At 37.0% G+C, this 16,295-nt stretch overlaps 1 protein-coding gene across 2 annotated transcripts in view; it reads right to left on the bottom strand.

Moving 5' to 3' along the window:
- Window positions 1-16,295, bottom strand: part of RNGTT (RNA guanylyltransferase and 5'-phosphatase) — a 177,664-nt gene that overhangs the window by 107,368 nt on the left and 54,001 nt on the right. For both annotated transcript variants that reach the window (XM_032683713.1, XM_032683714.1), the window contains one exon: window positions 917-1,081. In XM_032683713.1, the coding sequence (XP_032539604.1) occupies window positions 917-1,081 (165 nt within the window). The remainder of the gene's footprint in view (window positions 1-916; window positions 1,082-16,295) is intronic.

Here is a 16,295-nt window from a genome sequence, read left to right as displayed (position 1 = left end):
AACCTCTCGAAGAACTGCTCATGACTTAAATTTTCCAAAAACTGCTAATCTCTGCCATTTTTTTTTAAAGTTCAACTTACGTTTTATCTCTTTATCTACTTTTCAGCCACTCCTGGTTATCCAAAATACAATTACTGCTCCTCTTGGAGCAAGATTCATTACCTGCAACAGGATCGAGGAAATGACAAAAGGAAATGAAAACTGACAATTTGCTGTTCATTGCTCTGTGCTAATGAGACACTGGGACTACTTATAACAGCAGTGCCAAGAAAAACAGGTTCTTCTAGAAGAAAGTATTATCCAGGAGCCATTTAATTCACAGAAGAGAATAAAAGTATTTTACATGTCTATACTGAAGAAAAGAGAGCACTATGAAAGACAGGAACTCATATGTATTTGCAAGTCATATGCATTACTTCAGAAGACCTAGGGCAGTATTTTAATAAGTAAAATGTGGAGACATTAACTGGAATGGGCTCTTAATAATCACTGCTGGAAGCAGGAGTTCAAGCACAACTCATGATTCTTATCCTATGGCCAAACGGGGACTGGAAGTAAAAAGAACATTATATTCTTACCTAAGAAGGAGGATAAGTATGAATAACATAGCTCTCAGATATTCCCTTGTGCACAGAGACATTTCAAACCTAAAACTCTTAACATCTATATCATCATTCAACATAATGAAACTAAAGAATCAGGTTTTGCCAAAGTACACGTTTTAAATATGAGAAAATAGTAGTTCAGAAGAACCACTTTTCAAAGTATCCCAAGCTGCCAATTGCCCCCCCAGTCATTGCTGAGCATTTGGTTAGCAGAGGAACTGGCTGGAAACAACAACAAAAAAGTTGAGGGAAAACCTATGCCTATCACTGCTTTGCTGCCTCCAACATAAAACAACTGAAATCAAGCCTACCTTTCTTGAAGTGTAGATGTCAAAAAACGGTTTGTTTCGAACACTGAAGGGTTCCTGTGCTTTGTCAATAAGACCACTTTTCATCTTTTCGTGTCGTGGAAATATAATCTCTTTCTCTATACATGATAGTCGAACATTAAAATCGCAGTCTCCAACAGGCTGTCCCTGCCAAGTTACAAAAATCACTATTAAAACAAAACACCAAATTATTTGAACTAAGTTTTCCTCACACAACACTTAGAACCCTACAGATACATAAAAATATTAACCAATCATTACATTTTTCCCAAATACTTTGTTTTCAAGCATTTGTCTCAGGCTGTAAGAGGTTTAATCAAATCAAAGTTCATAGAAAGATAGAAACCTGTAATATGTATTCAAGCATAGGTGAAGGAAATATTTAAATAGCTTTAAAATTAAGTAAAATAACTTAAATATATTTTTCCTTACTTATAGCTTTTACATAGTAGCTACATACTTTCCACACAGTTTTCCTCTGAAGTCATTCAGCTCATTTTGTGCACAATACTATCAATGACAACACAAAAATGATATTTACACACTTAAGTGAATTCCTTGCTTCAAATGTACTATATTAATGCCTTGAAAGAAACATTAATTAAATAAATGTTCATTTTTCTGTCACTGAAAAGAGAAGGATATAGCTGCAGTTGGAAAATGTGCCAATAAACAACGGCTACAAAAACCTGCATGATATGTGATGGCTCAGGCACAAAAAGGTAGCAAAAACCCTTTGCTAAGTCTCAGTAGCACACTCTAACCTTTCAAGATCTGAAATAAAACAGCAGCTTTACATTCTCTTTATACATTTGATGCATTGCACCAGATAAGTATGAGCGTTCAAAATGCACATTAGATTAATAATGGCTTGTAATGGAGTTATTGTATTTTGAACATTAAATAGTAAGGAAAACACACTGTGGATTATCACTAGCACAAAATAAGTAACTGTCAACTTATAAATTCTAAAGTTCATTTCAGACATGCCGCTTTCGCAGCAATAAGGCAAAAAAGTTGTAGATTTGCATTGTTACAAACATGATACAGCACTGAAAGTTATTTACCTGAGATCATCCTTCATTTAGCCCCCCCATTCACACAAGAAAATAGTTTTCAAAACCTGTTCCTTTCACAGTCCACAGGAATAAGCTCACAGAACCTTGGCTTCCAAACCAGATTTTTCAAAAATTGAAAGCAACGAGCACAGGAAACTAAGGAGACATGGGACTCAAATCATTAATGGCAGCCATACAGCTGAGCAGGAGAATCAGCACCCAGGTATTTTCTGTACTAAACACAGCTGGAAGATAAAAGCCCTGCTTTAACGTGCATCAGAAAGGATCTGAACTGGTCAATTGGAAAGAATGCCAAGAAAATAAATGGAAAAATGACATTCTGATGAGGCATAAAAAGGTAAGAGATATAATAAGTAATATCTGAACAGATATCTCAATCAGGAGAAAAACAGTGCCAATTTTAGACCAACATGAATTTTATCAGTTCTCTCCAAACTCATGTTGGCTTTCACCACAACCTTCTGCATTTCATGCTTCCAAAGGGGCATTAAGTTTGTCCTACATTTCTTTCCTAGCATTAGATCCTTAGAAGACCTCTAACAAAAGTCCTCAGTTGTTCATGACAACAGCTTTAAGAACTACGCATTGCTCCCAAACTACATGTAATTCATGACCACTGTCTTTCAGGACTCTGCTTCAGTCTATATAAGAACAGGCAGCATAGGCAACATCACTCTGAGGGGGAAGCACATCCTGTACAAAGCCTGTGACAGACAACATGGGTGAAACGTCTCCTAATCTCTGTTCACTGATCTACGCTTGAGAAGAAGAAAGCTTACTTATCTGGCTGTTAACTATTGCCTTCAGCATTGCCTTCCTTTCAAGCATGAAGGTGTTATTAGTAAAGAGCCATTCAAATGAACAACAAATTAGAGTATGGAAAAATCCCAAGCGCAGGAGAGTGGCTTACTCTTTACTCATTTGCCACAGAATACAGCTGCACAATCTACAGATTTTTAAGTGCCACAGACAAAATGCCAGAGAATTAATCTATCTTTCCTTCTTTCTTTCCTTCCTTTCTCCTCCCATGTACAGCATACTTGAGTACTCATCCATACAGTGATTGAGCTTATCCTGGTTTGCACATCTAATTAAAACATAAAAAACACATCTTGACCCCTGTAACAACTGACCGAAGAACTGATTGAAGAATTCTTTCCTGGGAAATGTGTATACATATTTTTTATTACTTCAAAGAATATCATAATTCTCTAGGTACATTTCAGCAAGATCTAGTGCACATGCTCTCTTTCCTACAGAAGCTCTTCCTCTCAGCTGTATTTTATCAGTAGGTCTGAAAGAGCAAATTAACTAATTAGTATTTCATACATTTGAGCTTCCAATAAGCAGTAAAGTTATTCAGAAAGCTTTTTTACAATGACTCAGTCAGAAATGCTTTTGTACAGTGATTTAAATTTATTTCAATCCCTTTACAGTTAAATTAAAAGCTGAGATGACTTCATATGCACCATAAACCATCTGAATCACTTTATTTTCCTTTAAATAATCCTTTTACTTTTTTCATCTGCTTGGAACTAATTATTTCCTGCAGTTCTGTCAATCATATATTTCTATTCCAAAGCTTGTTAATCAGAAGAGTATATTACAACTAGGTTCCATCACATAAAGGTCAGAGCTAGGTTGACATAAGATTGTATGAGATGAGAAAACACAAACAATGCTGTCGAGCAACTTCTTCATCAGCCTAGGAAACTAAGAAGTCAAGGAGTAGTTAATTCTCACAAAGGCACAGGACATTAAAAATAAGTAAATTAGCATAGCATTGAATTTAAGTGAAGGACATACTGAACAAAAGCAATATTGGACAAGGGCAGCTTTTTCTTTGTTATTAGACAGTTGCCATAATTATGAAAAATGTTGCTAATATACAATGCATTTATCCCAGACACATCAAAAAACTTGAAGTGATAAAATTCTAGCTTTTAGCAAATAAGTAGAAGGGTAACATAGGCTGCAATAAATAATTCAGACCTTGACAAAAACAGGAAGAGATTATTTAGTGTACAAAGCACACATTTAAAAGTAGTCAAAACCCAAAACATTGATGCATGTATAATCTAAACCCAGGCATTAAACAATAGCATGTTTTTAGATAATATAGATGTTTTATTAATTTAAACATTCAGATGTTTGAGATTTTATTTCAATATGTACGTTTTCACTTGTTCAAGAAGGATGAAGGTCACCACTGCTCAAGTGCATAGTTACTGGAGTACATTACATGATAATTCCTGTTCTAGACATTTTTAACCTAAAATAAATTTTTTAGCAAAGGGTAAAACAAAATTAACAAATAGCATCTGTCTCCTATCTATGCTAGAAAGTTACACTTATCTCTCACTGCAAACTAAATGTATCCTAAAGCAAAATATCACTTAGACAAAACTTAAGAGAAGAGTCATCTGTTAAATCAACACCTCTTCCTCGAGCAGCTGAGTTCTTTTCACCTGTTCAACCTTCGTGCATTGCACTAAGGTCACAGCATGGAGTGGGCTTGCAATAGATGTGGCACTTTAAAATATGGGTTTGATTTTAAACACAATCCTTCACACAATTTCAAAACATAAAATGAGATTCCTACTGAACTTTGAAATCCATCCAGGACTCAACATTTCTAAATTTAAACTTACGTTACTTGAAATTAACTTCTTAACAGAACTCATACATAATGTCACATAAGAACCTAGTGTACCACAAGAAGAAATACATGTTTAAAATCACTAAAAAACAGAGTCTGCATCTCATTTAATATCCATTGCCTTGAGCGGATGGCAGAAGGCACAGATTAAAAAAAGAATACAAACAAACAAGCAAACAAACAAAAAAACACAGAAAAACAAAAACCAAAAAAAGGCCATCACCAAGAAAAACGCACCCACCCAGCAAAACCACAGTTTCTATAACAATGCTCCAAATGAGTGCTGAGAGACTGAATTTGGACAAGTGTCAGACTGTGCTCCTGCCCTCCACCCAGTTCACAGAGACCTTGATGTTGAAGTCACAACCTCATGCTACATCTGGTGAGTAACTCAGATCCCAGGTCATTACACACAGGAAGATGGCAGGAATTGCTGAGACAGAGGTAAGACAATAACATGATTTCTGCTGCACACCCTACCTCTCTCTCTGCAAGGAGAAAGGAGGATCTACTACTGTTCTCCAGGTTTTGAGTTTCCCTTCCTCTGTCTCTATGGTTGACCTTGTGGCTACAGCTCGGCAAATTCCATGAGCATTACATAGGAAGTCCTTTATCTAAATGGATGCAGACAACATGTTATGTAGGCACTAAATTCCACAAAAGTACTCTCTCTTTGATTTTGGTATTTATTTGGCTTTTTCCCAATGCAGCTATATTAAAAAGAAAAATAATGCCTGGGCCTCTACATAGAGCTGATAACTGGCACGATCAGGGATAAACAGAGAATATTTATTTTTTTCCTCAATGAGATATGGTTGAAGCCTACCTACCAGCAAAGCATGCTCCATTTGCTTCTCCAGAGCAGTACTTGAGACATGAATAATTCAGAACACATACATATATACGTTCCATGCACGTCTTCACTTATTGAGCCATAGTGGAACATATGTCACAACTGTCTTAGCTTTAATGATTTTGAGAGAAGAATAAAGGATAAGCTCAGCCTGATATTCTACCCTGTGTTTAACATTATTATTGACAATTCAAGGCACCCACAGCTGACATCTGCATTTCCAATGAAAGCCCATTATTAGTTCTCTCATCTTCTGAAGACCATGCAGTCTAATAATTTGCATTTTATATTAATGATCTGGCACTTATTTCTTCTGACCATGGTTCTATTGATGTCGCTTTTTTTATATGCATAGCCTTATGTAAAAACAATCTGAAGGTGCTGTTTTGAGTTTCCAAATAAGATTATTACTATATTCAATCACCTAAAAGGTTTTTTTCATTTCCTATGAAGTTTTCTTTTTAAAGTAGGATTAAAAGTAAAGTATTAGACAAATGAAAAACTTTATAGAATTATGATCCTTAAGTTTTTCATTTCTAAAAGGCAAAAGGCATGACAATCAATATAATCTAAAAATACATGTTAAAATCTGGGGGTTTTCTCTAATTTTTATCACTCAAATATTCAAAAGAAATATGACCATGGCAGGGCATTCAGCAGTCTCAAAATGGTTTCTAAAATTTACTTTGGCATCAATGAGGTACAGCATGTGAAATATTGTTTCAATTGTAACAATACAACCAACATGCAGCAAGAACATAATTACTATTTATATGCTAAAAGTTTAAAAAATGGAATATCACTTTGATTTTCCACAGAACAAAAATGGTTTGGAGAATCAGATCTATTAAAAAGATTGCTTAAGACATATATTAAATTATTGGCATTTACTTGAAAAAATAATCACTGAATACAAATTCAAAAATGTACAAACCAACAAAGGAAAGAAGTTTGTAGCCAATGGCTAAGACCAAGGTGCAACAGAACATACAAATATAGCCCCAGAGGGGTTTTTTACTAGCAAACATAACTTGAACGAAACAGCAGGACTATCAAAACTGTGTGTAAAGAGATAAGATCAAAACAGAAAAAGTAGATTGTAACACAAACATTTCTCCCTTCCTTACTCTTCTTGGATTGCTCAAAATTTAAAACAAATTCAAGAAAAAAACCCCATAAAACTCTGTAATTTCAAGTGGATGATAAGTTTGCATCACCAGTGTAAAGGTAACACATACAAAGCAGAATACTTACTATCAGTTGAAGTGACTAAATCATTATTCTCACAACTAACAGTGGGCAGTAAAAAGGCAGACTTACGGAAACAGGCATCTAGCATGGATGAACCCTAAGCCCCATCTTTTGATTACAAGCCCCAGTCAGGCATTGAAAGCTTAGTAGCTGCTATTTTGGGAGCACAGACATCTCAGTCCAATTCATTGTTTGATTGCATTTACAGTGACTTCATTTAGAAATCTTTCTGAGCCCTCAAAAACGGAACTCAATAAGGGGATTTTACTGGGACGTAAGCACTTAGAACCAAAAGGAATTTCGTTCTGTCTAGACCGGTTGCCTCCCCCTCAGGTAATCTGAGGAGTAGATGAACTTCCCATTTCAATTACAGAAGCAAAAGTCATAGTTCTAATAACTTATAACTATAAAATAGATGTGTCATTATCATCATCGCATATTTACACACAAAAAGATTGCATATGGGAATAAAAATTGTAATTATTCATTTTACACTGAATTTAGGCTACCTGCAACGTCAAACACAGGATTTTACTGTTTCTGTTTTTTCCAATTATTCTTCCTAGTGCTTTTGTTGCATGTAGTATGGAGGCATTCCTAACCTTAACTGCAACAGATACTAGATGATCTAGTCACTATTTTCTCTTTCTACTTCTACTCGCCTCACACTGCCTTCCTTCCTACCAGCCATTCACAATGACTCTTCATAGGAATAGCTATTAAGGGTTTTCACGTGGCTGTCTTTATGATAAAGAATTATCACTCTAGTGAATTAAAGAACCGTGGGAAAATTCCTTCATCTTAAAGACATTATTCAAGGCATTTCATACCTGAAAAGATTCTGGCATAGAATACAAATCACTTCATAGTATTTAAAATAAGACTAGTACAGTAAGTATGAAGTCTCCTAAAAACTAGAAAAGAGAACAAAAAAAAAAGTAGTAACAATCAGCACTTATTCACAAATACTATCTTAGAAAAGAAACTACCTACGTTTCCTAAACCGTGATAGAACTAAAAATTAAGTATCAGCTTGTAATAGATGTTATACTCCCGAAGAGTTAATATCCATCATTTCAATACATAATCATCTTTTAAGGTATCTAGTTCATTGTGTGCATGCTTAGCTTATGAATAAGAAATACTGATTAATGTAATACTCATTTCAAAAGAAAAGTAGTCTTTTTCTTCATATTTCTTTTAAATAGGAGAAATATTCTAAAAAGGATGAAAATACAGCCTTCACATTCTCTCCTAGATCACAACAGTCAGTCAGGATATTCAGACGAATTAGAATCATAGAATGGTTTGGATTGGAAGCAACCTTAAAGATCATGTAGTTCCAATACCATCCCCTAGACCAGGTTGCTCAAAGCCCCATCCAGCCTGGCCTTGAACACTTCCAGGGATGGGGCATCCATAGCTTCTCTGGGCAACCTGTGCCAGTGCCTCACCACCCCTACAGAAAAGAATTTCTTCCTAGTATCTCATCTCAACCTACTCTCTTTCAGTTTAAAGCCATTCCCCTTGTTCTGTCACTACAGGCCCTTGTGAAAAGTCCCTCTCCAGCTCGCTTGTAGGCCCCCTTTAGGTACTGGAAGGTGCTATAAGATCTCCCCTGAGCCTTTTCTTCTCCAGACTGAATAATCCCAATTCTCTCCCAATTAGGTTATGGAAAAGAAAATAGTAGAGAGGTCCTGCTTTCACCTTCATAAAACCTGTCTTGAACTATATAGTTATTTGATATTTGGTACATCATTCCAATTAACTTTGACTATTTTTTTCTCTAGTTTTTTTCTCCTAGAAAGAGGAAAAAGATGGGAAGGTAAGAGACAGAGAGAAAACTGAAAAAAAAAAAAAATGAAATATTATGGCTACATTAATTGCAGAAAAGGAGTAATTAAATCTAAGTTAGGAAAATAAGACATGACAACATTTGAACACACTCTCACTGTTTCCATATGATATATTCCCAATCATACTCTATTTCGCTTATAGTTTTTTTCTGTTTTGAAAGATACTGGACAAGAAAAGCCCTGTATTAGACTTCATTTCCAGAGCACAGAAAACTGGACGTGATAATGCAATTGCAAAACCTGCTCCACTGCAACGTTTTTCACACTTTCCACTTCAGCTGTGATTACTGCCACATTTTTGAGAGATCTCTATATTTGCTTAAGACAGAAGCTGGCTTTAATTCCACTTGGCAGTTCCTATGGGAATGACTTATAAACTGCAAGATGAAGGAGACAGTTTTTCTATTTAATCATAAGCAGTTCCTAGCATAACAAGATAAAAAGATACTGCAAATAAAAGTGAGGGGCTTTTAAGGCTAAAAACATGAAAGGCAAAAAACTGTTTAGCAAAGATATTGAGAAAAGTTCTTTAAGAAGATCATCTAAGAACAAAAAATTTTTTTGAGGACTTTATTCTCCAAATCATGTTAAAGGTTTGAAATATCTCAGAGTTATTTTCATTTACAATGCAACTTAAACATTCAGGTCTGACAGGATTTTTTGGAGCATGTTTCATGGTTTCCTGAAAAAGTATCACATCAGAGTAAGCAAGTAAAACATACAGAACCTGAAAAATATAAAGGATTTACTACCGTGACAAATTCTAAAGTTACTCTTGGAGAACTGCTTGTCCTGTATCTCTCCCAGGAGCAACACTTTGTGTCCCTTCCTCTGACAATTATACTAGTGATAATCTGCCATTCAAAAAGGTTCTAACGAGAGTAACACTTACATTTGGAGAATGAAACAGGACATGACAAAATTTAATACACTCCCTTTGCTTTTATATAATATTCTATTAAGCATTCTTTATTTTGGAAAATGTGGAGAACAAACCACCTTCACTGTGATCTACAGTGCCCCCTAGGTTGGGAAAAGGAGGATCAGAGATGTAAGGGAAAGGAAGAAATAATGTTTTCTTCACACAATCTGACCAGCAAGTAAAACAGTCAGGCTTCAAACTAATTACCACTAAACAATGCTCCCCAACAACGAGCAGCTTATTAGACAAAAAATACAAAATTAAGAACACAAAAACAGCAAAGACATCCTGTTCAGCATGTACTAATTATCACTCTTCAGCAATAATTTACTTTATGCAGGCATGTTAGCAAAGGAGACATTTTAAAAAAAGAGATGTAAAAATGCATAGAAATCCTACTTTTCAGTTGCTGTGCACTTTACTCAAGCACAAGGAGGAACAGTGATGAAAACACAAATTACCTGTCTGAAAGTTTACAGAAGAGGTATGAAGATTTGGAGATTGTGCTGCTGAGACATTCAAGTCAGGTTTTCAATGATGGACAAAAGATGATCAACTGAGACTTTGAAAAGACAACTAGCTAAGATGTATTTCTGCCAATCCAGCTCCATAGACCCAAAAGCTTCTGCAGCATTACTCCCTTACCATGTTGATTCTCCATCCTACAGGCCCACCATTTGTTGCTCTTCCTATACCGCAATGTTCCCTTTCAGAACTTCAGAATACTGAAACACATTACCTGGCCAAGCTGTGTTGCTCTCAACAAACAGCACCATAAAACCAGAGGAGGAAGAGAAAGGAAACTTAATGCACCGCTCCCAGAGTGAACAGAAAGCAAAGCAAGACACAACGGAGTGGATGCTCATTTCATTTACCTGACACCCCGAGCCATGAAGGAATGAAGTGATATATACAGATGTCAAGAACATAACACACATTAAGAGTACCATTACAAACATTTGGGTGTTTGTTAGGTAAGTCTCTGCAATAAATAATTGAGAGGGGGCAAGAGCAAACACGAGCATGGCATCCTCATTTTCAAGAGTACTATTAGTAAAAAAAGCATTTTAAATCTATATTTTCAAGCGGTACCACTTGAAATAGAGCCTCGGAATTAAAATTAAGAGTGGAAGGGTGACTGGCAGCCAGGTGCATTTTTAAACAGAAAAGACACAAATAAACACTTGCACCTCTGAATTGTGCCCTCAAAACTTTCACACGTTTCACCTTTTTCAGATAAGGTTAAGAGGCTAGCAACCAAGAGACAGCACGTACTATGAGCCTTACATTGTTTTAAAATAAAGTTTGTAATGGAAAAGTCAGACAAGGTAATATTTTACAGGGATTTAAAACAAATATTTTTCATGCATTAATTCAATGAGCACATAGGCTGTAAGTGGGATTTATGACTAGAATACTTATTTACCATGACAAATTTTATCTAATAGCAACAGCATTGCTATGTATAATGACAACCTAAGAAATCTTGATCTTGACTTAATTTAATGCACAGAGTATTAGGAAATTGAATCAAAATTCTATCTCCTTTCTAAACATCTAAATAATTATTCTTTTTCAAGCATTCAGTCTATTCTTACCATTGCAATCTGGTCTCATGAAAACTTGGCTAGAGTTTAAAAATTTAAAGGCCAGGGTTAGAAAGGAAAAGGAAAGCAGTATTCACTTTCAGCATCCTTGCTAAGAATGCACTAATTAGATCTTACATCATGCCAGTGTTACTTTTTATTACTTAACTAAGGAAAAAAAATAGTTGCTTAAGTTTAGTGTCTATACATTTACATGTAGCTACTGAATATTATCTCAGACAAAGCTTCTCAAAACAAGGTTTTTCAGGAAGAGTTGTCTCTAAGATGACTGGAGAATGAAGACACCTTCTCTTGTGGATTGTTTCAGACAAAAAGGGATTTGGATTTCCCTGTATTTGTTTCTAGGGCTATTAATTATTCTACTGTCAGCTTCTTCTGTTACACTAGAATTATCCACCAAATTTGAACTTGTTATTCACTATGTAGGTGAAACAGCTGGTGCAATACAGCTACTATGAGTTAATAATAATGAACTCAATTACATACAGAGGTAAATCAATAAGCTGAAAAGTAACATTGTCCTGGGATAAAAAGTGTTTTCCCCTGGAGTTAGAAAAAGTGGTTAACGGGGGGGGGGGGGGGGGGGGGGGGGGGGGGGGGGGGGGGCGTTCCTGGTGTGCCAAGGCCAAACAGAAGCTACATTTCGCTACTGTAAAAATCCACAGACAGGCACAGGCCGGAATAGAAGAAAGTTGAGGTAGTTGTAGCCATGTTGTGAAGCCAGGAGGAGGGAGGGCCAGCAGGCCCTCTTCTTCAGCCCCTGGCTGGGGCTCTGGAGCAGCACAGTAGCTGAGTGGAGCCCCCCCTGAGGCTGGTGATCGAGGGGGACTCCGAAAGAATTGGAGAGATCCCTGGATCGCACCTTCTTTTCCCCTCTTCTGTGAGGGGGAAAAAGGACAGCTGTGTGCAGAGCTGAACAGAGACAGCGGTGGCTGAAAGCCAAAAAGATAGCCAGCAGCAGTGAGATGGCGTGGAGCCAGGCTCAAAGACGCAGAGGGATGTCCTGCAAGGAGACAGAGAGCTGGCAACAGAGCAGAGAAAACTCAGTGAAGACTGTTTTGGGGGTAAGACTGAATTAAATCTCCCCAAAACCCCTTTTAGAAAGAGGGATGGACTTCCATTTGAAGGAGAGTTCTGAAATGCAGCAGCACGGGAGAAGAGGAGTGAAAATCTCTAAGGAAGTCCCTTGAAGGCTCAGGCTTGAGGGATTGGGATTTTCACAAAGTAAGAACAGAAAAATTCTGACTGCAATACTCAAATCTGCAGCCTTAAAAATGAAGGACGCTAACTAATACCACAGAAACTAATTTGAAGGAACTGTGACCTGAAAAGTGACAAAAAGACTTTTTTCTTCCTGGACTCTTGTTGAACAAAAAGAGAAATTTAATCTAATGTAAATATATTATTTCATCGTAAAACCAGTAGTTGTTACCTATATATATATATATGTATGTAAATAAACCTTGTAAGTATTTTCCCCTTCCCCCAATGCTGAGTAGCTCTGTTTTGTCTGAAAATCCTCTCACACTGAAGCAAATTGTGGGAGGGGAGTTTGGACTTGGAAATTGGATTTTTGAGGGGTCTCAAACCAAGACAAACATGCACCGCAGGGATTTAGCTCTGTACTCCATTAAGGCTAACATCACAAGGAATGTTGGGTGCCATTAGGCTTTTATGTTCAGAGGGATATGAAAAATCCAGATTTCAAGTGTGTGGAGTTCACACATAGCCAGTGACATGAATGTGGGAAAAAAACACCTCAATTAGAATATGAAAAGCTAAATAAACACATGAATTTTTATTAAAGACTTAATCATTTTTCAGTGAGAAAAAGATTTTTCTTAGGAAAAAAAGTCCAATACGTTGTAAGAAAAGACAAACTGTGTTATAATTGAATGTTACTTACAGAAACATTTCATGAGCCAAAAGTGATTTGAGATGATAATGACATCTTTCCCATATTGGTGTCATCCTCTCCATAGACAAGCAGAAGTGGTATACTAGTTTTCATTCTTCTTGGATCTTCTTTAACCCTCCACAACAGACTTGTGCTGTCTGTTATATCATAGTATATCATGATATACTACTATTTTTTATTTTGCCTTATTCCCTCTCTTCTTTTCTACAGAAGGAGCCTCCATGTCCTCTGCCCTAAGCCCCTAAAGGCACATTAATAGCAGAATACCTGAGATTTCACAAAACAGCACTTTCTGAACTTCGGAGAGGTGAGCCCCAAGTCTGTGAACTAGAAGACACTCTGGGTACATCCACACTAGTGAACCAGCAGGGCAAAGGCCTCATCACTGTCCCTGAAGCCATCACCTATCTGACCACCTTCATACTCTCTAAAACAACTATGAGACCTCAGAACATCTGACAAGAATGGTTCCTGAGCAACGTCAAACTTTAAACTCTTAAGAACTGCTCAGCAGTTCTAGAGTTCTTGAAAGTAGCCAGCCAGGACCAAAAGTGTGCCAGGGACCATTTTAACTACTTTAAAACAGGACAAAGACTGAGTAGTACGATCCCACCCTTTGCACAGTTTCATTTATCAGTATATGCAGCCTCTCAGAACAGACTTCAGTTATGTGTATAGACTGGGGAATGAGATGCTGGAAAGCAGTGCTGCAGAAAGGGGACCTGTGGGTCCTGGTCCAAAGTTGAATATGAGTCAGCAGTGCCCTGATAGCCAGGAGGGCCAACCATGTCCGGGGGGGCATCAGGCAAAGCACCACCAGACAGACAAGGGAGGTGACTGTCCCTCTCTGCTCTGCGCTGCGGTGGCCTAACCTTGAATATTGTGTGCAGTTTTGGGCACCACAATATAAAAAAGCCATTAAGCTCTCAGAGAGTGTCTAAAGGAGGGCCACGAGGATGGTGAAGGGTTTGGAGGAGCAGTTGAGGTCACTTGGTTTGTTCAGCCTGAAGAAGAGGAGACTGAGGGGCAACCTCATTGTGGTCTCCAACATCCTCATGGCAGGAAGCAGAGGGGGAGGCACCAATCACTTCATTCTCATGACTGATGATAGGACTTGAGGAAATGGCATGAAGCTGAGCCAGGGGAGGTTCAAATTGGCTATCAGGAAAATGTTTTCCACTCAGAGGGTGGCTGGGCACTGGAAGAGGCTCCCCAGTGAAGTGGTCACGGCACCAAGCCTGAGAGAGTCCAGGAAGCGTTTGGACAAAGCCGTCAAGCACACGGTGTGATTCTTGGGGTGTCCTGTGCTGGGCCAGGAGTTGGACTCTATGGTACTGATAGGTCCCTTCCAACTCTGTATATTCTATGATAATTTTATATCATCTGAGTTGTTCTTTATAGAAAGAACCAAACAAAGCAGAAAAGAAAAATCAGGGATTGTTCTGTGGCGGCCCCTCAAAGAGTTGAGGCCAGAAGGCAGGCTTATTTCACTATGATACAGCTTCCTTTCTACGAATTTGATTTTAGCATGTGAGATGAAAGCAGTGAGACAGCAATGTCAAATTTTGAGTTGCTATTAATAACAATCAACATCATGATTCAGATTGAAGAAAGTTACAATAAAAAAATCCTTTTAAATGTCCTGAAGAATAATTTGTTTTTCTTAACACAGGCATCTCTTGTAACACAATGGGAAGTGTTACCACAAGTTTCTAGAAACCAGATGTCACAGAAACAGTAAGTAAAAGAAATTGAGTCAAAGGATTCCATCAGCATTCCTGAAGACTGATTTTTGCAGCAGCTATACATGATAAGCATCAGAATTCAATACAAAATTTATCATGGAAAGAGACAACCAAGACAGATTATTGGCATGTTTTTCTCAAGTACTCCAGTACAGGTCTCTCCCAAACACTGAAACTCAATTTTTATTTTCCCTTCCTCCTAAAACTTTTCCTGTATAGATATCTAGAGCGAAATAAACACTACATATATCAATCAGTCTATTCTCTTAAGTTTCCTTTGGTTCTTTCTAGAATGCTGCCATGGTTTATTCTTCATACACTACAGCAAAATCAAAAAGTTAAGTAACAACAAGCCTCACTGATAACAATGTGGATGAAAATTTCTAAAAGGTAGGTCTTTGCCCACTCACTTTCTCTCATTTTATTCCCTTACTATTCTCCTTGATTTGTTTCTACAGCCTTTACTCACCATAAAGTTTCTGTTACCATTCTCTCATATGGACACATTATCCTTGTTCAAGGTGACTTCCTTACCTCCTCTATGGTCATGCTAAGGTGAATTCCTAAGTCTGAAGAAAGATCCCATGATGTACTGTGAAGCTCCATGATTGCATGTTGGATTGCTCTCCCAAAATCACAGTATTGCACATTAAATGAAAAATATTACTTTTACTCACAGCTGATTCATTACTAGAAGGCCACTGCTTCTTAAATCTCAAATTGACACTGGTCTCTTAAACACTAAACTTTTTAAATGCCAGAGCTCCAAGGGAAAGATTGAAAACAACTATTTATAGTTTGAGATCTTTGGTTTTTAGGTTGAAACTTTAAACATGTGGCTTTAAGAATAAAAGTACCCTCTCACAATTTCTGTACATAGAAGGTAACAGTGGTCATGGTGTTTAGTTAACTTGGACACAGAGAAGCCATGGTAAGCATTTTGGGCTTCATTTAGGTGTAGGTTTTCAGTCCAACATGTCCTCTTAGTAAAAGCCTGAGAAATAGAGCACAGAACACAAATAAGGTTGCCTGGTCTCAACTGCTACACTTCCAAACAGGAATTTTAACACTACTTAGCCACCTAAGGCCAAGATAATGAAGAACTCAAATAAATACAAGAATAGAGTACACTGTAATTTTGAAGCACAACAATAATGCCGGTCAAATATACTGAGAATCATTCAAAGTGATATTACAGTAAATTACATTGGGAAATTTTGAATTATATGACATTATTTTACTGTGATCTGAAATTTAATTCCTTTTTTTTGTATACATGTTGATAGCTTTTGCTGTTATGTACATTATTTATAGTCATCCAGAGGGGCACAAGTTGACATATATCTTACTATACTACATGTTGCATTCTGAAAAACTATATATTTCCTTATTTTAGGACTAACTTCTGTATTTTTGTGTTAGTACTGGTGGTCCTAACACACAAATTCTCATGAGTATTAATAGTGTACAT

The sequence above is a fragment of the Chiroxiphia lanceolata genome, chromosome 3, assembly GCF_009829145.1.
Source record: "Chiroxiphia lanceolata isolate bChiLan1 chromosome 3, bChiLan1.pri, whole genome shotgun sequence".
NCBI lineage: Eukaryota > Metazoa > Chordata > Aves > Passeriformes > Pipridae > Chiroxiphia > Chiroxiphia lanceolata.
This window is presented reverse-complemented; position numbering and strand designations above follow the sequence as displayed.